We start from the raw sequence: 23,963 nt of genomic DNA on the forward strand, positions 1-23,963 counted from the left end.
TTTCTGGACCACTCTGATTTCAGAGAGGCAGTCCAGAATCACCATGCTTGTCCAGATAAGCGTTTTTCTAAGCGCCTTAAGGATACACGTTATCCCTTTCCCCCTGACGTGGTCAAAAGTTGGGCTCAGTGTCCCAAAGTGGATCCTCCAATCTCCAGACTGGCAGCTAGATCCATACTTGCAGTGGAAGATGGGGCTTCACTCAAAGATGCCACTGACAGGCAGATGGAGCTCTGGTTGAAATCCATCTATGAAGCTATCGGCGCTTCTTTTGCCCCAGCATTCGCAGCCGTATGGGCGCTACAAGCTATCTCAGCAGGTCAAGCGCAAATTGACGCAGCCACACGCACGTCCGCGCCACAGGTGGCGTCCATAACCACTCAGACGTCAGCATTTGCGTCTTACGCTATTAATGCTGTCCTGGACTCTGCGAGCCGTACGGCGGTTGCAGCCGCCAATTCGGTGGTACTCCGCAGGGCCTTTTGGCTACGGGAATGGAAGGCAGATTCTGTTTCCAAAAAGCGCTTAACCAGTTTGCCAATTTCTGGCGACCGATTGTTTGGCGAGCGTTTGGATGAAATCATCAAACAATCCAAGGGAAAGGATACATCCTTACCCCAGCCCAAACCGAACATACCCCAACAGAGGAAGGGGCAGTCGAGGTTTCGGTCCTTTCGGGGCGCGGGCAGGTCCCAATTCTCCTCGTCCAAAAGGCCTCAGAAAGATCAAAGGAACTCTGATGCATGGCGGTCTAAGTCACGTCCTAAAAAGACCACCGGAGGTGCCGCTACCAAAGCGGCTTCCTCATGACTTTTGGCCTCCTCACTCCGCATCCTCGGTCGGTGGCAGGCTCTCCTGCTTTTGCGACACCTGGCTGCCACGGGTAAAAGACCGTTGGGTGAGAGACATTCTGTCTCACGGTTACAAGATAGAGTTCACCTCTCGTCCCCCGACTCGATTCTTCAGGTCATCCCCGCCTCCCGAGCGAGCCGAGGCTCTACTGCAGGCGCTGGGCACTCTGAAGGCAGAAGGAGTGGTGGTCCCTGTTCCTCTTCAGCAACAGGGCCACGGTTTTTACTCCAACTTGTTTGTGGTCCCAAAGAAGGACGGGTCTTTCCGACCTGTCCTGGACCTGAAACTTCTCAACAAACACGTAAAGACCAGGCGGTTCCGGATGGAATCCCTCCGCTCCGTCATCGCCTCAATGTCCCAGGGAGATTTCCTTGCATCGATCGATATCAAAGATGCTTATCTCCACGTACCGATTGCTCCAGAGCACCAGCGCTTCTTGCGCTTCGCCATAGAAAACGAACACCTGCAGTTCGTGGCACTGCCGTTCGGCCTGGCAACGGCCCCACGGGTTTTCACCAAGGTTATGGCTACTGTAGTAGCGGTCCTCCACTCTCAGGGTCACTCGGTGATCCCGTACTTGGACGATCTGTTGATCAAGGCACCCTCTCTAGAGGCATGCCAACACAGCCTCGACGCTACCCTGGAGACTCTCCAGAGTTTCGGGTGGATCATCAATTTTCCAAAGTCAAATCTGACACCGGCCCAATCACTGACATACCTTGGCATGGAGTTTCATACCCTCTCAGCGATAGTGAAGCTTCCGCTGATCAAGCAGCGGTCACTACAGACAGGGGTACAATCTCTCCTTCAAGGTCAGTCACACACCTTGAGGCGCCTCATGCACTTCCTGGGGAAGATGGTGGCAGCAATGGAGGCAGTTCCTTTCGCGCAGTTTCACCTGCGTCCTCTTCAATGGGACATCCTACGCAAATGGGACAGGAAGCCGACGTCCCTCGACAGGAACGTCTCCCTCTCTCAGGCGACCAAAGCTTCCCTTCGGTGGTGGCTTCTTCCCACTTCATTATCGAAGGGGAAATCCTTCCTACCCCCATCCTGGGAGGTGGTCACGACGGACGCGAGTCTGTCAGGGTGGGGAGCGGTTTTTCTCCACCACAGGGCTCAGGGTACGTGGACCCAGCAAGAGTCCTCGCTTCAGATCAATGTTCTGGAGATCAGGGCAGTGTATCTTGCCCTGAAAGCGTTCCAGCAGTGGCTGGAAGGCAAGCAGATCCGAATTCAGTCGGACAATGCCACAGCAGTGGCATACATCAACCACCAAGGCGGCACATGCAGTCGGCAAGCCTTCCAGGAAGTCCGGCGGATTTTGATGTGGGTGGAAGCCACGGCCTCCACCATCTCTGCAGTTCACATTCCAGGCGTGGAAAACTGGGAAGCAGATTATCTCAGTCGCCAGGGCATGGACGCAGGGGAATGGTCCCTTCACCCGGACGTGTTTCAGGAGATCTGTTGCCGCTGGGGGGTGCCGGACGTCGACCTAATGGCGTCCCGGCACAACAACAAGGTACCGGCGTTCATGGCACGGTCTCAAGATCCCAGAGCTCTGGCGGCAGACGCCTTAGTTCAGGATTGGTCGCAGTTTCAGCTCCCTTATGTGTTTCCTCCGCTGGCACTGTTGCCCAGAGTGTTACGCAAGATCAGGGCCGACTGCCGCCGCGTCATCCTCGTCGCTCCAGACTGGCCGAGGCGGTCGTGGTACCCGGATCTGTGGCATCTCACGGTCGGCCAACCGTGGGCACTACCAGACCGACCAGACTTGCTATCTCAAGGGCCGTTTTTCCATCTGAATTCTGCGGCCCTCAACCTGACTGTGTGGCCATTGAGTCCTGGATCCTAGCGTCTTCAGGGTTATCTCAAGACGTCATTGCCACTATGAGACAGGCTAGGAAACCAACGTCCGCCAAGATCTACCACAGGACGTGGAAAATTTTCCTGTCATGGTGCTCTGCTCAGGGTTTTTCTCCCTGGCCTTTTGCCTTGCCCACTTTTCTGTCCTTCCTTCAATCTGGACTGGAAAAGGGTTTGTCGCTCGGCTCCCTTAAGGGACAAGTCTCAGCGCTCTCTGTGTTTTTCCAGAAGCGCATAGCCAGACTTCCACAGGTACGCACGTTCCTGCAGGGGGTTTGTCACATCGTTCCTCCTTACAAGCGGCCGTTAGAACCCTGGGATCTGAACAGGGTGCTGATGGTTCTTCAGAAACCACCATTCGAGCCAATGAGGGATATTCCTCTCTCACGCCTTTCGCAGAAAGTGGTTTTTCTAGTAGCAGTCACTTCACTTCGGAGAGTGTCTGAGCTAGCAGCGCTGTTATGCAAAGCCCCTTTCCTGGTGTTTCGCCAGGACAAGGTGGTTCTGCGTCCGGTTCCGGAATTTCTCCCTAAGGTGGTATCCCCCTTTCATCTCAATCAGGATATCTCCTTACCTTCTTTTTGTCCTCATCCAGTTCACCAATGTGAAAAGGATTTGCACTTGTTAGATCTGGTGAGAGCACTCAGACTCTACATTTCTCGTACGGCGCCCCTGCGCCGCTCGGATGCACTCTTTGTCCTTGTCGCTGGCCAGCGTAAAGGGTCACAGGCTTCCAAATCAACCCTGGCTCGGTGGATCAAGGAGCCAATTCTGGAAGCTTACCGTTCGGCTGGGCTTCCGGTTCCCTCAGGGCTAAAGGCCCATTCTACCAGAGCCGTGGGCGCGTCCTGGGCTTTGAGGCACCAGGCTACGGCTCAGCAGGTGTGTCAGGCGGCTACCTGGTCGAGCCTGCACACTTTCACGAAACACTATCAGGTGCATACCTATGCTTCGGCGGATGCCAGCCTAGGTAGACGAGTCCTTCAGGCGGCGGTTGCCCACCTGTAGGAAGAGGCCGTTTTACGGCTCTCTTACGAGGTATTATTTTACCCACCCAGGGACTGCTTTTGGACGTCCCAATTGTCTGGGTCTCCCAATGGAGCGACAAAGAAGAAGGGAATTTTGTTTACTTACCGTAAATTCCTTTTCTTCTAGCTCCAATTGGGAGACCCAGCACCCGCCCCTGTTTTTTTGTGTACACATGTTATTCATGTTGAATGGTTTCAGTTCTCCGATATTCCTTCGGATTGAAGTTACTTTAAACCAGTTTATAATTCTTTTTCCTCCTTCTTGCTTTTGCACCAAAACTGAGGAGCCCGTGGGAGCACGGGGGGTGTATAGGCAGAAGGGGAGGGGCTTAACACTTTTAAGTGTAATACTTTGTGCGGCCTCCGGAGGCATAGCCTATACACCCAATTGTCTGGGTCTCCCAATTGGAGCTAGAAGAAAAGGAATTTACGGTAAGTAAACAAAATTCCCTTCTTTCAGTGGCCTTCTGTATAGAAAAGTCCAGTCTGCTGTGCAAAACAAAACGGTTTGCAGTCACATACTGGCCAGACAGAGTCCGGAAACACACTCTTGTCTTCTATCTGGTGAATGGGAGTCTATGGGAACCCTTACATCCGGATACTGCATTCTATAGGATAGGTGCACAGACCCAGTGTGCTCCCAGCCTAAGAGGGGGTTGGGGATTGATTAGATACCTAGAATGTGGTTCTGATTGTTCTTCTGCCTACAGATTCCATTGCTATTGGAATAACAGGCATTGGTTTAAGTATTGCAAGCCCCTCAGCGAGCTCTCTGCAATGGGGACAATCCATAAATGAGAAAAATGAAGACCGGGATGATTCTTACTCAGGTCAGTAAAATGACTGCACTGCAAAAACTTTGTGACCATTGGACCATCACCAAATGACAAGACACAGATATATATGCTTCGATTAAAATCAGGAAGAAATGTTATCTCAGATATATATCATATTTTAATTACCCCCTGCCCTGAAGACAAGCCGAATCATACATATATTAGTAAATGGGAGGATTTCCTTGGTGAGACCATTTCCTTGTGTATGTGGAGACGGATCTGGGATACTGCCTCAAAAACATCCTCGTGTTATGTCTACAAGGAAAATCAGTACAAATTGCTCATGTATTGGTAGCACACCCCATCGCTATTACATAAACTAAATCCAGCCATACCCAATAACTGTTGGAGATGTGGGGCTGCGGGAGGATCCATACCGCACATATTCTGGGTGTGCCCCAATATCCAGTGCTTCTGGAGGTTGGTGCAATCTCTTATCTATAAAGCAACTGACCTTCAGATACCCCTGGATCCTAAGTTCTATCTATTAAATATTCTACCTGTCCAGTTGGGGAAGAGAGTGAAAAGGCTACTATTACACATAACCACAGCGGCCAGATGTTTGATTGCCCGTAACTGGAGGCTGGCCCATCCACCCTCACTTAGTGACCTCCACTCTCGGATCCAAGATGTGAGGAGGATGGAATACTTATTTGCCATGTCAAATAATATAGGGGATCTTTTCGAGAGTGTTTGGTCCCTTTGGGATATTTACTGGGCTAATAAAACTTAATGGCTTGGCATGGTCCTGATGGAAGTTTGATATTCTCACCCCCCTATTCCGTTCCTTCCTTCCCTATATCTCTCTGTCTAGTATTGTAACGTTCGTTCTGTCACATTCCTTGTCTCTATTGCAATAGTGAATAATAAGATATGTGCCCTGATTTAAGGTTCAAAGTTATTGCTCACATGCTCGTGGGAGATATCCATGTATTTTTTCCTTGTTTATCTTGAAAAAGGTAATAGAAATTCAGTTATAAAAAAAAAAAAAAAAATCAGGAAGAAATGGACATGCTCTGCTGGTAATCCAAATGTATCAAATAGGCAAAATGTGGATCACATGCGATTTACTACATTCTACGTGTTGCAAAACCCTCTGGTTTCTTCATCAGGACAAAAACTACATGAAGAAACCTGATGAAGAAACCAGAGGGTTTTGCAACACGTAGAATGTAGTAAATCGCATGTGATCCACATTTTGCTTTTTTGATACCTTTGGATTACCAGCAGCGTGGAGTATGTCCATTATTTGTTCCCGATTTTAATCTACACAATGCAGGACCCGCGGCAGCTGTTTAAAGACCTCGTATGAGAGTTGTACCCACACAACCCTTCCAGGTGAGCGCCTTTGCTCTTTTCTGTCAACATACTTAGGCTGCTTTCACACTACGTTTTTTTAACATGCGTCATGAATGTTTTTTTTAACGCAAAAACGGTGCAAATGCGTTTTCATGTCAATGCATTTGCAATGGACTCGCGTCAACATGCGTTCACCTGCGTTTCCGTGTGTTATAGTAAGGATCCAGCGACTTGCAGTTTTTTAACTTTTTTCAAAAACGCTACTTGTAGCGTTTTTGAGCTCCGTCCAAATACTTCAAATTGCTGGATCCTGACTATACTGCACGAAAAACGTATGTGAACGCTGGCATGCTGATAGACAGGATCCTGCTTGCTTTACTGAGCATGCCCAGAAACCAGCCTCGCGTGATCAGTCTCTCTCTCCCCCTCCCACTCTCCCCCTCCCTCTCTCTCCTCTCTCCCCCACCTGATAGCGGAGGACGCTCGTAACCCAGGTAAATATCAGGTAACCACGGGCTTAGTTACTCGATATTTACCTTGGTTACGTGTGCAGGGAGCAGGCAGCCCTGCTCCTAGCAGCTGCAGACGCTCGTAACCAAGGTAAATATTGGGTATCCAAGCAAGTTACCCAATGTTTACCTTGGTTACGAGCCTCCTCAGCTGTCAGATGTCGGCTCCCAGTCTTTCATGTTCAGTTCCCCTCACTCCCGATCACATGACTCCAATGCCCGCCCATAAACTTAAAGTGACAGGATCCTGCAAAATAACATGCGTTTGCATGCGTTTTTATTTGCAAAAATAGGATCCGCTTTTGCAGCAAAAAAAGTTTGACGCATGTTAAAAAAACTTAGTGTGAATGCAGCCTTACACAGTTAAGACGCTATTGCACTTTTTGTTGTTTCCAGCTTTTCTATACATCAGATAGAAAAATTTTCTCGAATTAACTTGTCAGGTCCGTGATTGCATGTCATGTGAGAAGCCAGAGAGAAGATAGATCTGTGGTTTTATCTATACTGTGAAGTACAAGTGTGGATGTCTTGGCTAATAAGGAAATAGGAGACCCACAAGTTGGAACAGCCACAAAAATATGATTATCTTATGCAAATTCTTTTACCACATAGAGGGTTTTATATATAGTTGGTGGGATCTCCCTTCTTGTACAATTACATTATCTTTGGTCTTGTTTTTTGTTTTTTTACTTGCATTAAAAATTTGAATCATGTTCCTTTTATAGGGAATGTCATGTGAAAATAACCTATTGCTTTAATAAGGTTGTTCTGTTAAACATATTTTTGAAATTTTTTGTCTAATTTTTTTAAATGTTATCTGTATTTGAAAAAAAAAAAATTCTTGCAATTTGCACACTGCCACAGTTTTGGGTAAATGTTAGCGTCCTATTATTTTATTTTTATTTTTTTTTTTTTTTATAAATTAACAAATTTTACATAGCGGGATCCCAACCCTATCTTTTGAACTGAAGTGTCTAATGAGTGTGTGCAAAGCTTATTGTAATGGGAGGAGGAGCTATGATTGGTGGATCCTGTGTTATCAGCTGTGTATAGAGGGATGTATATAGGCTGCCTGTCGTAATCTTGCCTCTAAAGGCCGCTTTACACGCTGCGATATCGGTACTGATATCGCTAGCGTGCGTATCCGCCCCCATCTGTTGTGCGACACAGGCAAATCGCTGCCCGTGCCGCACAACATCGCCCAGAACTGTCACACTACTTACCTGCCCGGCGACGTCGCTGTGACCGGCGATCTGCCTCCTTTCTAAGGGAGCAGTTCGTTCAGCGTCACAGCGACGTCACAGCTGCGTCACTGAACCGCCGCCCAATAGAAGCGGAGGGGCGGAGATGAGCGGGATGTAACATCCCGCCCACCTCCTTCCTTCCGCATAGCGGCCGGGACGCAGGTAAGGAGAGCTTCCTCGTTCCTGCGGTGTCACATGGAGCGATGTGTGCTGCCGCAGGAACGAGGAACAACTTCGTTACTGCTGCAGTAACGATTTTTGAGAATGGACCCCCATGTCACCGATGAGCGATTTTGCACGTTTTTGCGACGATGCAAAATCGCTCATAGGTGTCACACGCAATGGCATCGCTAATGCGGCCGGATGTGCGTCACCAATTCCGTGACCCCAACGAGTTCGCATTAGCGATGTCGTAGGGTGTAAAGCCCCCTTAAGGCTGAGGGCCACACAAGCACTACTGCGAGTGCATCGCATAGCATTCGGCTCCCGCTCTGCTGGAGTGTAAGCCGTGTCTTGCCACTGTGATGCGATCCTGTGATCACAGCACAGCCGCGGAGGAGAGGGCGGGAACTGTGGAGGAGAGGGAGGGATTTATCTCCCTAGCCTCCATTATCAGCTGATGTGTATATCGCACTGCACTCTGCTGTAGTGTGAGTGCAATGCGATGTTTCTCTCGCACCCATAGACTTGTATGGGTGTGAGGGAAAACTAATCAGATTCCACCCGGAACAAGCTGAGATTGTTTTCTCGGTCCGATTAGGGCTGAGAAAAAAATCGCTCATGGGAACGGCTCCATAGCGTAACATTGTTTCGAGTGGAATATGATTGTTTTTTTGTATTGCATTCCACTCGCTTTGTTTTACTCGCCGTGTGTACTTAGCCCAATAAGGAGCCTGCTGCAAAGTCTTTCTGAAATAACAGAAAGTATTAGTCCAAATAAGCCCCAGTGACCAGTGTGAAAGTTGGATTACATTTTAAAAAAAATAAATAAAATAAAAATCATAACATGAAAAAAGCTGCCACATGAAAAAAAATATATATAAAATATATGTAGCACAAAAATCGTATTTAAACAATAGTTTAAAACAATAGTTTTATGATGATTCATTCCATTTAAAAGGATATTGACACCTTTGCATTGATATTTTGTACTTACTGAAGTGCTAAAAGGAATCTGTCACCAGGTTTTTGCTCCATTATCTGACAGCAGCAAAATGCAGGAGTAGAGACCCTGATTCCAGCAATGTCACTTACTTGGCTGCTTGCAGTCACTTTGATAAAAATCCGTTTTAGCTGCTTCAGATCTATATATGACCAAAGTGTGCCAAACAAAGGGTGAAAAAATATAATAAAGTTTAATCATCTATTGGGACACAATTGAGTTGAAAATTGTCCTAAGACAAAGATAAGCGCTTGACCCAAAAACTTACTTATGATTCTGCAGCTGGTTTGTAGGCAAAAACACCCCAAAATTGCCTGGGTACAACCAATAAATAAGAATTGAGATTTTTCCACAAAGGGAAAAAAATCTTACAAACCAGCGCTAAAGTATAAGAATGATATTTTTATTACTGACAGAAAAATGGAAATATTTTTCTACAGAAACCGAGTAAAAAATCACAAATTGTACACACACTAATGATCACAAAAGAATTAAATTCTCGTGGGGCCCCGGCCGGTGGCAGCCACGATTAATAATGGATGTTAATGAAGCTAATAGTCCAATTAAAAGGGGATAACTTCCTCAAAAGTATACAATAAATTACAAAAGTTTTTCCGACGGGGTACTATGTCCGTACCAGCCCGTATATAAGGGCAATGTTCCTTCTGGCAGATGCCTGTGCCAAGATGAGTACTTTATTGCTGGTTAAATTATCATTGACAGCCACGCTGCACTCTTTCACGGTCCCTGGCTAAGGTTGAATATGTCGCGCTCCCACCGTGAAGTCTAGCGGAAAGAGGGATCAGTGCACAGGGGGCCCGTTACAGGTCCCCAGTGTATGTTACCTGACGCCAACGCTGACAATGAGAGCTCCGAGAGATGTGGTCCTTGCGTGGGATGATTCTCTCTCCTACCTGGAGAGGAAGGATTAGTGCTGAGTCGTGGTTTGCGAAAATCCTTAGATCCAGAATATAGGATGCCGATTAGAGATTACTACGGCAGGGCTGCACTGTCCTGAAGTATAAACTCCTCCGTGCACCTGCTTTGGGCGTTCACCTGCCAGTGAACCGGCAAGTTCCGTAGTCGGTAAGAGGCAAGCAGACAGTTACGTCTACCTCACAATACTAGACTGGCTGAGCAAAGATCCGACGCGCGTTTCGGGGGCGTTACCGGTCCGGTCAATGATAATTTAACCAGCAATAAAGTACTCATCTTGGCACAGGCATCTGCCAGAAGGAACATTGCCCTTATATACGGGCTGGTACGGACATAGTACCCCCTGGGAAAAACTTTTGTAATTTATTGTATACTTTTGAGGAAGTTATCCCCTTTGAATTGGACTATTAGCTTCATTAACATCCATTATTAATCGTGGCTGCCACCGGCCGGGGCCCCACGAGAGTTTAATTCTTTTGTGATCATTAGTGTGTGTACAATTTGTGATTTTTTACTCGGTTTCTGTAGAAAATATTTCCATTTTTCTGTCAGTAATAAAAATATCATTCTTATACTTCAGCGCTGGTTTGTAAGAATTTTTTCTCTTTGTGGAAAAATCTCAATTCTTATTTATCTATTGGGACACCCAAGCATGGTGATACTTGAAAGAGGGTCCAGGGGGCGTGTCTGGGACTCCATGGAGCAGGACGTGTAGAGGCTGAGCTCCTCCACCCGGGATACCAAAAAGCCCTTTGCATAAGCCTTACACAAGCCGGAATGGGGAAGAAGAGACCCCCAAAAACCACTAAAGACCCTGTGACTCCAGCGCTGCTCACCCTGGACTCCTACCTTACAAAGGAGCCGCCAGGGAAGTGGGAACAAGAGAAGGCGCGGGAGGCAGGAGCGCCACAAAGCACTTACCCCTGGACGGCCGCGATGGAGGACTGTGCAGGAGGGACGGAGCGGGGATTACCCACCCGCGCCGCAGACGGAGGAGGAGGAAGCGATCGGGAGCCGGTGGATCCCGGCGGGAACGGGCCTTCCCTCGTGGGCAAGATGGCGGTGGAGGTGGCGGAGGCGGCGTGCAGCAACTTACCAGCACAGCTGCAGGAGCCGGAGCATCGCCAGTCAAGTGAAGCTGCATGTCTCCAGAATGCCAGGCCGGGTGAGAAGTATGTGTTCCCCCCTGACGCGAGCACCGGTGATTCAGAGGAGACGGAGGTGATCATGCCGCCCCTCCCCCCCATAGAACTGTTGGAGCGTGGCGGTGGCTGGAGCCCGGCTGCCCCCACAGATAGCACGCAAGGGGGGATGGAGCAGGCAGAGTGGGCATATGAGGATATGGAGCTGAGGAGTGATGGCCCTGAGGAAATAAGAGAGGAGGCAAGGAGCGACGGGGAGACTCTCTGGGGGAGAACTTAGAGCATGATAGGTCAGACCTTCAGCCTGCTGGAACCCCCCAGCTCCCAGGGGATAAAGTAAATATAACAGAAATTGACATGCTCTCCCCATTGGGACCTCCAACATTACTAAGTGAGGCCCTTACACCCAGGCCTCAAAGAGCCCATAAACCACCTAGGGACATGGGGCTCCGGAACCCGGGCCCCACGGCTCGATGGAGGGGAGACCCTGAGCCACCTCCTGGCCCACCTGCTCTGGAAAGCAACAAGAAAAGGGCCCCAGACAGTATGATGGCCAGACCAATGACCACACAACCGGGGTGCCCTCCACCAGAGTGGTGGGAATTTATCAAACAAGTCCCCACCAAGACAGACTTCCAAACACTCATTTCAGAAGTCAAGGACGCCTGCAAATCTGAAATAGCAGCAGTCCGGCAGGACGTTCTTTCCATCTCCAAACGAATAAACCAACTGGAGAATGAACATGGTGAAGTTAGAACAACCATCCGCTACCTCCAATCCCAAGCCTCCTCTCAAGCTGACGTCATAAGAGAGTTACAGCGCCATGTTGAAGATCTGGATAACAGAGGCAGGCGACATAACATACGGGTCAGGGGCATGCCTGAGGTCCAATCAAAGGAAGACGTCACCACAATCTTGCAAACCATATTTAATTCGCTCCTCCAGCGGCCCCCAGATAACCCAATACCCATGGACAGAGCGCATAGAGCTCTCCGCCCCAAAAATCTAAAGGGGAACCCAAGAGACATATGTCACATCATTGACTTTCAACTTAAAGAAGAAATAATGCTCAAAGCCCGACCGCCAAAACAAGTGATGTACCAGGGCACCAAGATCCAGCTTTTTCAAGATCTATCGTGGATAACATTACAACAACAGAAGGCTCTCCGCCCTCTACTGTCATCCTTGCAGGCCCATAAGGTTCTTTATAGATGGGGGTTCCCGTTTAGCCTCACTGCACGGCGCGGAGAGGCGTCGGCCACCCTCCGGGCCCCTGCAGACCTGGAGCCTTTTTGTCGGGTTTTTGATCTCCCTGTTCCAGACTTACCAGACTGGACTCTGCCTCAACAGATGCCGCCGCTTCCTCCGACGTGGCAACCAACTACTTCACCCCGCAAACGGCGACCTAGGAGTTCAAGAGAAAAGGGCCCTACTTGACAGTGCCCTCCTACACATTTATGGCTACTCATAGTCTTCAATTGGGGTTGATGGGCCCATTTTTATTGTTTTTTCCGTGACCTTTTGCCTTACTTTTGGGGGGGGGGGGGAATGTCTCCCCATTCCGGAATCCTGGGGGAGGGCGAGGGCCCGAGGGTCTGTTCTGTGGAGTTTCACCACTCACCCACTAACAGAGTTTGACTAGTAGAGTCGCACGTTGGTTTACAGTGCAGGTTGTACTTGGTGTGTCAGTTTCTATTTAGAGTGAATGCAAGTCGGCTCTGATACTGGGATAGTGGACGAGTGGTGTCGTTTACCATACACCTATCTCATAACTGAAAAGTTTCTATTTTTTCGGTCGAACATAGTTATGTTTTTTTCTGTTTTTCTATGTCTATCTTCTACTTACAGGTATGCGCCTCGCCAAATGCAGAGGGGTTTTTGGAGTACATTTCTTACACACACCAAGTGGAGGTACCGGGCATTAGCCTTTACATTAGAGAATGCTGAGATTTTGGGATGGCTAGGTTAATGAGCCTTAATGTTAAGGGGCTGAATTCTGATGTAAAGAGGAGGCTGGTCCTCCAAGAGATGCGAAAATCAAAGGCGGAGGTGGTGTTTCTGCAGGAGACGCACTTCACAGAGAAAAGTTCCTTTAACTTTGCCCGCCATTGGTTTCCCCAATCCTTCTCAGCCACAACCACAAAGAAGAAGGCAGGGGTGGCAATACTGATCTCTCGCACCTGCCCACTCCAAGTGAGTAAGTGGGAAGCAGATCCCTCAGGTCGTTTTTTGATCGTCCAAGGTACTCTAAATGGAATACCACTAATTTTGTGTAACCTGTATGCACCAAACTCTAACCAGCTTAGATTTATTTCTTCAACGTTGTCACGCCTCCCGAGGGACCGTGGGACCATCCACATCATAGGAGGAGACTTTAATACGGTATTTTCAGACAAGGCTGATAGAATGCTTGCACCTTCACATCCGGCAGGCTCACATAGACCACCACATCTATCCCCTGGGTTCCGCAAATTGATCCGCAAACATCAATTATTTGATCTTTGGAGAAACGATAACCCGACGGCAAGACAATACACCTTCTTCTCACATCCCCATAAATCGCATAGCCGAATTGATTACTTTTTGGGCAATATCCTTACACTTAGAGCACTCCAACATGCACAAATTGGCAATATCACTTGGTCGGACCACGCCCCTGTGTTGATATCTCTTAATCTGACAACCCCCCTCCTGAAACTCACCCACTGGAGACTGAACGAATCCTTACTCACCAACAACACCTCTCGAGAATCTCTTCGTAAGGTCATACAGAACTACTTTACAGAGAATTCTCAGTCCCTCCCATTTTTCCCATTGATCTGGGAGGCCCACAAAGCAGTAGTTAGAGGGGAATGCATAGCCCTGCCTTCTAAACTCAAAAAGGATTCACAACAGCGTTACCGTCAGTGCGAAAGGGACCTCCGCACAGCAGAGAATCAGCTTCAAACTCACCCCACTAAAACTCGCCTGAAAAAAGTGATAGACTTGAGAACTAAACTAAAAGAGATCTCACATGGAAACATAGAAAGACTCCTGCGTTACTCCCGCCAGAAATACTATGAATACGGTAATAAGCCCCATACGATGCTAGCTAGAAAGCTTGGAGACCAAGCGATAACTAGTGCCCCATGCGCAATAAAAGATACTGCAGGCACCCCTCACTGTGACCCCACGAAAATAGCTCAACCTTTCCACACATACTATACGTCGTTGTATTCTATCCCCCCGTGGTTACCAATGACGCATCCGAATAGAACAAAAATATTAAATGACTATTTGACTGACTGTCACCTCCCAAAACTGTCTCAGGAGGCATTGGAGGACCTTAATCGAAAGGTGGAGCCAGAGGAAATTCATCAAATCATTAAGGACTTACCAGGCCACAAAGCCCCGGGCCCTGACGGGTTTACCTATCTATATTATAAGACCTTTGAGGGGGAGCTGTCCACCCATCTAACACACCTTTTCAACCTTTTCATGGAGGGTGACGCCATTCCAAACACATTCCTACACTCATATATAACTGTTATTCCTAAAGCAGGAAAAGACCCTTTGTAGTGTGCGAGCTACCGTCCTATTAGCCTTCTAAACTCGGATCTTAAGATATTCACTAAACTACTGGCTGACCGCTTAAACAATTGGCTCCCACATCTGATCCATAAGGATCAGGTAGGTTTTGTCCGTTATCGCCAGGCAGGAGACAACACTCGAAGGATTTTAAATTTGGTGGACGTGGTAAATAGGGGGGGAATTGAAGCACTTCTTGTGGGGCTAGATGCGGAGAAGGCTTTCGACAGGCTGGACTGGTCCTTCATGTTCTCTGTTTTGGACCATTTTGGCCTGTCGGGGCCATTTGTCTTGGCGCTCAGGGGATTATATTCTTCCCCTGCGGCAACAATCCGCCTCCCCAATGCACATTCAGGGCCCCTCCCTATCAGAAACGGAACCAGGCAGGGATGCCCGTTGTTCCCCCTGCTTTACGTTCTTGGCATTGAGCCACTGCCGGCGCATATCAGACATAACCCAGATATTATGGGGATCAAAGTGCGGGAGAAATCCTTCAAAATAGCCTTATTTGCGGATGACGTCCTGCTGTCTCTGACCAACCCTGTGATCTCCCTACCAAATCTCCACACGGTAATAGCCCAATATGCTAGGCTCTCGGGATATAAACTTAACTCGGACAAAACTGAGGCCTTACCTCTCAACATTCCGGAGGCTAAGTTACAGTCCCTCAAACAAAATTTTAAGTACTCTTGGCGCACGGATTCTCTGCGATATCTCGGAGTCAAGATAACTTCTAACTATAAGACAATATATCAGGCAAATTTCCCACCCTTGATACGAGAAGTTGAAAATAGTCTAAAGAAATGGTCTTCCCTGCAGATCTCTTTTCTAGGTAAAATTGCCACAATTAAAATGTCAATCATTCCTAAATTCCTGTACTTGTTTGAAACTCTCCCAGTACGAGTACCCCTAGGGGTGCTAAAAAAGGTTCAATCATCGCTCTTGCGTTTTATTTGGCACTCGGGAAGACATCGAATTCCAGATTCGGTCCTATGTGCACCACGCACTAAGGGAGGCTTGTCCTGCCCGAATATTACACTTTATTACTACGCTTCACACATACGTTGCCTGGCCTTCTGGACGACCTTACCAGCATTCAATAAATGGACAGAAATAGAGAAGCTTTGGATGGCTCCTTTTCATCCAAGCTCTCTAATCTGGGGTCGACCTGTCGAAACCCTGTCTAGAGATCTCCTGGGCCCAATGGCATTCACAAGAGACTTATGGCGACAGTGTAGGATGAAGTTCCAGTTGGCATCACAGTCTTCCCTGTTGACCCCCTTCCTGTTCACCCCACATCTAACTTCAGGCATGAACCCAGAAGTGGTCGGGCGGTGGGCAGAAGCAGGTCTCTATTGCTTTCGGGATATAGTTAATCCAACCACATTAAAACTCAAGCCATTTTCGGACTTGCGACACCAATATAAGCTACCTTTCCATCTATATTTCTCGTATCAACAGATATCACACTTCTATGCGGATGTTATGGGAGAGAGGGAGGTAGGCCGCCCCTCGGCATTTGAGACTCTCTGCTCAGGCCGGTCCTCGACCAGGGGACTAATCTCAGCCATTTATGCAATACTGGTGGCGGGGAATCCCTCGGACATAGTGAAACATACATATATGAGGAGATGGGAGGGCTGGGTGGGGAGACCGCCGTCAGAGGCACTCTGGTCGGTCATTTGGGCGAGGACATTCAGGTCCTCAATTAGTACTCTCTATAAGGAAAACCAAGTTAAAGTCCTTATGACATGGTACCATACCCCGGAGCTATTGCATAAGTTTAACCGTGCTTGCCCAGATGTCTGTTGGAGATGTGGGCTCAGCGGGGCATCCTTATATCATATATTTTGGACATGCCCAGCCATAGAAGGTTTCTGGGGGGAGGTGGAAACCCTGATAGATTGGTTGGTAAAAATATAAGCAGGGACCCGGTGGTCTACCTGTTGAATGCCCTCCCATCGTTTCTAAGTAAACCAGAGATAAAATTGCTGCTTCATATCCTCACAGCTGCCAAGTGCTTAGTTTTATTGTTCTGGAAAAGAGTGGCGCCTCCGTCTGTCTCAGATCTGTATGCTCGGATAACAGATGTTAGAAATATGGAAAGATTAACGGCCCAGCTTCATAACACAATGGATGGGTTTATAACGACTTGGTCTTTGTGGGACACTTTTGCGGACTCATACCAGATATAGGATAGCGAAGGTCTCTATTATATTAGATGTTTTTGCGCTATATATTAATGGGATCTGAGAATTTACTATCGAGTCCTCCGGGTTGGGCCCTGACCTCTTTCTTCTCTTACTCTTATCTGTGATAAGAAACTGTTTACTTTCCATTTTCCTTCTGATATGCCCTTTTTGCATTGTATTTGACTGCATACCTGAGAATTGTTTCTGATACCTGTGTATTTGTCTTAATTTTTGGTTGTAAAATATGTTGAAAAAATCTTTTCAAAATAAAAAGTTGAAGAAAAAAAGAAAGAGGGTCCAGTTTGCTCAGGCTATGTATACACAATATATATCAAAATATTAATAAAATATCAATTTTATTGAAATCTAGTTAAAATACAAGGTGCAATAGTGAATAGAAGAAAGCAGCACCGTACGGGGAGATAAATGAACTGAATGCACATATATCTGATATATATCACAAAGTCCAGTGACTAGATGCAAAGACATTTTCATGTGAAAACACATATGTAAAAAATAAGTATAAACCCAAATAAAAATAAATGCCAATAAAATAAGGCCCAATCAGTGCATGCAGGTAAGGTGAAAAAGACAATGTCAAAACATAATGAGTATAATACCTAATGGCATTTCCTCCCGCTGGTGCTGGCACCAGGTCCCGACATGCGTTTCAGCATGTGGCCTTTATTTTTACTGCTGCAGATCTAGCAGATCTCTGAATGCTGAGCCCTGTATAGAAGTACAGTGCCTACAAGTAGTATTCAACCCCCTGCAGATTTAGCAGGTTTGATAAGATGCAAATAAGTTAGAGCCTGCAAACTTCAAACAAGAGCAGGATTTATTAACAGATGCATAAATCTTACAAACCAACAAGTTATGTTGCTCAGTTAAATTTTAATAAATTTTCAACATAAAAGTGTGGGTCAATTATTATTCAACCCCTAGGTTTAATATTTTGTGGAATAACCCTTGTTTGCAATTACAGCTAATAATCGTCTTTTGTAAGACCTGATCAGGCCGGCACAGGTCTCTGGAGTTATCTTGGCCCACTCCTCCATGCAGATCTTCTCCAAGTTATCTAGGTTCTTTGGGTGTCTCATGTGGACTTTAATCTTGAGCTCCTTCCGCAAGTTTTCAATTGGGTTAAGGTCAGGAGACTGACTAGGCCACTGCAACACCTTGATTTTTCCCCTCTTGAACCAGGCCTTGGTTTTCTTGGCTGTGTGCTTTTGGTCGTTGTCTTGTTGGAAGATGAAATGACGACCCATCTTAAGATCCTTGATGGAGGAGCGGAGGTTCTTGGCCAAAATCTCCAGGTAGGCCGTGCTATCCATCTTCCCATGGATGCGGACCAGATGGCCAGGCCCCTTGGCTGAGAAACAGCCCCACAGCATGATGCTGCCACCACCATGCTTGACTGTAGGGATGGTATTCTTGGGGTCGTATGCAGTGCCATCCAGTCTCCAAACGTCACGTGTGTGGTTGGCACCAAAGATCTCGATCTTGGTCTCATCAGACCAGAGAACCTTGAACCAGTCTGTCTCAGAGTCCTCCACGTGATCATGAGCAAACTGTAGACGAGCCTTGACATGACGCTTTGAAAGTAAAGGAACCTTACGGGCTCGTCTGGAACGGAGACCATTGCGGTGGAGTACGTTACTTATGGTATTGACTGAAACCAATGTCCCCACTGCCATGAGATCTTCCCGGACCTCCTTCCTTGCTGTCCTTGGGTTAGCCTTGACTCTTCGGACAAGCCTGGCCTCGGCACGGGTGGAAACTTTCAAAGGCTGTCCAGGCCGTGGAAGGCTAACAGTAGTTCCATAAGCCTTCCACTTCCGGATGATGCTCCCAACAGTGGAGACAGGTAGGCCCAACTCCTTGGAAATGGTTTTGTACCCCTTGCCAGCCTTGTGACCCTCCACGATCTTGTCTCTGATGGCCTTGGAATGCTCCTTTGTCTTTCCCATGTTGACCATGTATGAGTGCTGTTCACAAGTTTGGGGAGGGTCTTAATTAGTCAGAAAAGGCTGGAAAAAGAGATAATTAATCCAAACATGTGAAGCTCATTGTTCTTTGTGCCTGAAATACTTCTTAATACTTTAGGGGAACCAAACAGAATTCTGGTGGTTTGAGGGGTTGAATAATAAATGACACTCTGAATAAACTTTTCACAATTTAAAAAAAAAAATAAAAAAAGAAATAACATTCTTTTTTGCTGCAGTGCATTTCACACTTCCAGGCTGATCTACAGTCCAAATGTCACAATGCCAAGTTAATTCCGAATGTGTAAACCTGCTAAATCTGCAGGGGGTTGAATACTATTTGTAGGCACTGTATGGTGTACACAGAAAGATACAAATCGGTGCTGGGGGCAGAGTTATAACGAGCTCATCAATATGGAGAACTACATGACAGAAGGTTACTAGTCTTTGAGTGATAAAGTCCCACTGATAAAACAGTGATTTTGTCAAAACTTCACGAAGCAGCCCAGTAAGTTGCTAGAATCAGGATCTCTGTCTCTACATTACACTGCTCTCAGATTAGGTGGAAAAAACCTGGTGACAGATTCCCTTAATTGAGACTAATTCAAAAATTGCTTCACCTGCATATCTATCTGTTGCATAGAAAGCTGCAGATGCTTTTATTTTCCTGTGGTAAATCCAGCAGGCTCACTATACTGTATGCCAGCTCTGGTCTCCTGCCCCTTTTATTCTTTCCTGAACAATCAATCTTCTAAGGTGATTTATGACAAAATCAAAGTTTACAACTTCTCATCACTTTTTATTCAATTTTATTTGTATAAGGGATAAACAAAAAACTGCAGTTCTGGCTTTTTTTCTTTTTTTTATTTGCATTCACCATGCATGACCATTATATAGTTTTATAGTATGGATCAATACGATTACACTGATACTACCTTTGCACAAGAAATGTGCTTTTTAAATGATTTATTGCATTACGACAGCCCTAATTTTCATTTTTCTGCGTACAGAGCTTTATAAGGGCCTCATTTGAGTAACAAGGTGTAATTTTTATTGCCATCATTTTGCATTATATACAACTATTTTTTTGTTTTGTGTTTTTTTTTTATCATAAATGTGAGGTGAAATGAAGAAAAACACTCACAATTCTATCCTAGTAATTTGCGTCACTCTCCATTTAGGATAAAGAATTGTGTATTTTTATGACTGATTGTTACAGATGCAGTGATTGCAAATGTCTGCTTTAAAAAACATTTCTTAAATACTTACGGTAAATAATTTGTTTCCCCAATATTTTAGTCCGTCGTGCAGACTTGAGCATGTGATCCCTAGATGCACAGATAGGCCTGTCAGTGTTTGTCTAAGTTCACTTGAGCATATTAAAAAAAAAAGTCCAATTATTATACGGGGAGCTGATGGCATGACAGAGGGAATGGTCTCCCATTGTCATATCCCTTACATGCTGCTGTCGCTATTCACCGTGCTATGTAAAGAGTTAATCGAGCTGCCATAAAACTGGGATAGTGCTCAACTCTCTACTAGCAGGGTATTCACGATCCAGGGGTGAAAATGTACTGACTTTCCACATCCTAATTGGAAAGTGGTATGTCCATTACCATGTTTCTCTGAAAATAAGACAACAATCCACATTTATTGTTAAACAAAAAAAAATCAACATTTATTCAAATACAATCATGTGATCACATAGGATTAATACAGAATGTTGATGTTCTACTATCACTGGTTCAGATGCACATTTTGTTATCTGATCTACTATTCTCATGGTGAAGAATCATCCTATAGTGGTGGGTACATGCCATATTTACATAGGTTTAAATTACCTGCTTAAATGTATTAGGCTATGTGCGCACTTACCGGATTTTGCCGCGGATTTGCTGCATGTTTCGCTGCAGAAAATGTTCATAACATCTCTGCAGTGAATCACCAGCAAATCCTATGGAGAAAAAAAATCCTGTGCGCACTGGGCGGAATTTGACAGCTGCATGTTTTGCTGCGGGAATCCCGCAGCAAAAACAAGTGCATGTGTACATCGCTTGTCTGCGGTTTTGCAGGGAAGTGATGTCATTACAGGAAGAGGAAGCCGTGCAGAGAGTAAACACAAACACATCACAGACAAACACACATCACAGACACAGACACATAGACACAGAGACATAGAACACACATGGAAAGAAAACGGAAATATAGAAAAAAAAGAACGTGGGCTCCGCTGCATATTTACCTTCCAGCCGAGGTAAGCACACAGCGGCGGCCCAGTATTCTCAGGCTGGGGAGGGAGAGGGGCAGGGTTAATGTCCCCCGCCTCACTCCCCCTCCCGCAGCCGAGAATATCAGCCGCAGCTGCCCCGGCACTGTCGCATGCAATATGCGGCACTACCGGAGTGTCCTCGGCTCTTCTTGCCACCGTGTAGCAGTGGTGGCAAGGTAATACAAGGGGTTAATGGTGGTGGGGGACCACCGCCATTAACTCCAGGCTTGATCATGGCAGTGTCTATGTGACAGCTGACATGATCAACCCGTAAGTAAAGTGAAAAAAACACAGACACCGAAAAATCCTTTATTTTAAATAAAACCAACAAGCCTCGTTCACCATTTTATTAACCCCCCCAAACAAAGCTCCGGCGTAATCCACAGCTCCGACTTCCTGCGCTGCTTCCATCCAGCCGCGACTGACACAGACACAGCGCTGAATGAAAGCAGCAGACAGCAGAGGTAATTACCGGTCATTTCCCACGGCCGGTAATGTGAACTCACTGCCGACCGTGGGAAATGCAGCGATCTGTCCTCTATCTATCCCTCTATCTATCTGCCTGTCTATCTATCCCTCTATCTATTCTTCTGTCTATCTACTATCAGAATTAAATGTATTTTTTTTTTTTTCTTCAATGTGCTTTATTGCATTGAATGCAATAAAGCACATCCCAACCCGCACGCGGCAAAACCGCGGCAATACCGCGAATAATACCGCGGCAAACCGCATGCGGTTTTCGGGTGCGGTTTCCCGCAGTTTTTTACCGCGGGTGCGGTAATCTTTGAGAGCATGCGGAATTTTCTCAAGGAAATTTCATTTCCCAGTGCGCACAGAGCCTTATTCTCTGCGTACTGCTAAGTTTACCCCCAAAAGAAAGCAGACGCCCCCTAAAAGAATCTCACTTACCAGACCACAAACAATGGTAATGGCAAGTGAATGGGCTCTCACATACAAATCTGCGTCGCTGTCAGCTCCCACTGGTGTCTGGAAGCAGTATCTCTCGCGTGGAAAGCGACTGGTACCCAATCTGTTTGTGAGAGCGCCAGTGCAATGCAGCTGGAATGGCGAGGGACCTGACAGCGATGCAGATCTCTTCGTGAGAGCTCATGCACCATCAGCACTTGCTAACTGTAATTGTTTGGGGTCTAGTGAGTGTTTGTTTTTTTTTTTTTTTTCCCTTGGGGTGGGGGGGTGTCTGCTTTCTTTGACGAAGAGTCCTTTTTCAGCTGCTTAAACACATTAGATCCACAACTAGGGCTTATTTCTGGATGCATATTTTAAATTAATGCACATTCAACTAAATAAATATATAAATGTAACACAAGTGTCTTGTTTTTTTCCTGCTTTGTGTTCAGGTACCCCACTGCATTTAATGATGAAATTTCATAGTCGAGGAGGACCTCTTACAAGAAGCAGACATGGCCTTTAGCCGTTCAGCCGATGAGGACAGTGTCAGACTAACATGGAGAATAAGTAATGCAAAAGATGCCAAACCTCTACATCACAGTCAGTCACAACTAATGGTTCCTTGGATCCATATTATCTGACCCCCCAGCTGATAACCGGATTAAGAATGGATGTGATCACTTATTTATACAGTCCTGAAAGGAAAAACAAAACGTATATTTGTGAAGCTGGACGGCCATTGAGAGTGATTATCAATAGATGACTGTATTCGCTCCCTTATAGTCACTTCTTCAATTAGCAGCATGTAAAATTATCTATGCAAGAAAGAATTTCACACCTCAATTTCTGCTTTGGATGAAGCCATTTTTTTTTACTAGCACAGCTTAAGACCTACACACACAGCTGCGATCCGCTGACCACCATCTCCAGAGACACAGGAACGTTCAGCTCATCCTGGGTCCTCTGAGAGCCGCTGCCGGACTACCCCCCCCCCCCCCGATGGCACTTCTCTACACACAGGATAAAAGGATTAGCTCCTGGAAGTCCTTCAGCCTGGATCCTTCTGACTCTGATATCATCTGCCATATTGAGTCACGATGCCACAATACAAATCAATACAATACAAATTAACAGCTGCTTCTGAAAATTGTGGTGTACTGTGTATGGAGGTCTCACATACTTTGAAAGGTGGGGACAAAAATTCCAAAACTTTTTCTGAGTGCAGTTTTCTATTTTAAGACACTGTTCACATTCTGCTTGGACTATATACACCTGAGGCATATTAATGACATGCCCTTAGATGCACTGTACTAATACAGTGGACAGAGCACTTTACCATTTATTTAATGTTCAAAAGCAATACCAGTAATGCAGCCATAGACCTGCTGCTGCTGTGGGGACTAGCATGTGTCCATAGACCCCATCGTGCTCGCAGATCTCAGCTCAGGGTCTTCAGAACCATTTCAGGACAAATCTTCAGAGATCAGTATGACTGTGAGCTGGCACACTTCCTAATAATTTGGCACCTCTACCCAGGTTTTGTTCATTGACTGCTTTTGTAGTCTTATTTATGTAAATATGTATTTTTACATGAAGACGTAATAAAAACTTTAATATTTATTGTACTATGTAAGTTATCTAGTATGTCTGTCTTGACAAATGGCCACATTATTAGGGCTTCATTTACACCTTTGTAATTATTCCATATTAAGTTTAACAGCAACACATTCCCAAAGTTGAGGTTCTGTAACTTTTTTAGTTTCTTGCTGAATTAAACCTCCTGCAGCTCTCCATAGCAAGACTCCTCTACTGCGTGTAGGGCAGTAAACGTAGGTCCTTAGAGGGAATCGGTCACCACTTAGGACTATTTTTAACAGATTAAAAGATCAATCTGTATGCCTCATAGCAGATGCCTTGTTGTTGAAATAGCCTCTTTTATGTTAATGAGTTCTTCCAGGCTATGGGGTGTATGCTGCCCAGAAGATAGCCCTGCCTCTGCATCACAGTTTCCCTGTGACGTGTACTTTCTGCTCTGAAATTCCACACCTGCCACTAACAGTTAAAAGGAAGCAAAATAGAGATTAGAATAGGACAGTTATACTTGCCAAGTCTCCCACATAGCTGACACACTGCTTCCGCGTCAGCTCATTAGCGCTCATGCATATTC

At 46.2% G+C, this 23,963-nt stretch overlaps 1 protein-coding gene across 2 annotated transcripts in view; it reads left to right on the forward strand.

Moving 5' to 3' along the window:
• FAM149B1 (family with sequence similarity 149 member B1) overlaps positions 1–23,388 on the forward strand; it is a 102,594-nt gene extending 79,206 nt beyond the window's left edge. For both annotated transcript variants that reach the window (XM_075348949.1, XM_075348948.1), the window contains exons 14-15: positions 4,457–4,576; positions 22,246–23,388. In XM_075348949.1, the coding sequence (XP_075205064.1) occupies positions 4,457–4,576; positions 22,246–22,319 (194 nt within the window). In that variant the 3' untranslated portion in view covers positions 22,320–23,388. The remainder of the gene's footprint in view (positions 1–4,456; positions 4,577–22,245) is intronic.
• Positions 23,389–23,963: the final 575 nt, after the last annotated feature.

Source organism: Anomaloglossus baeobatrachus, chromosome 5, assembly GCF_048569485.1.
Source record: "Anomaloglossus baeobatrachus isolate aAnoBae1 chromosome 5, aAnoBae1.hap1, whole genome shotgun sequence".
NCBI classification, from domain to species: Eukaryota; Metazoa; Chordata; class Amphibia; order Anura; family Aromobatidae; genus Anomaloglossus; species Anomaloglossus baeobatrachus.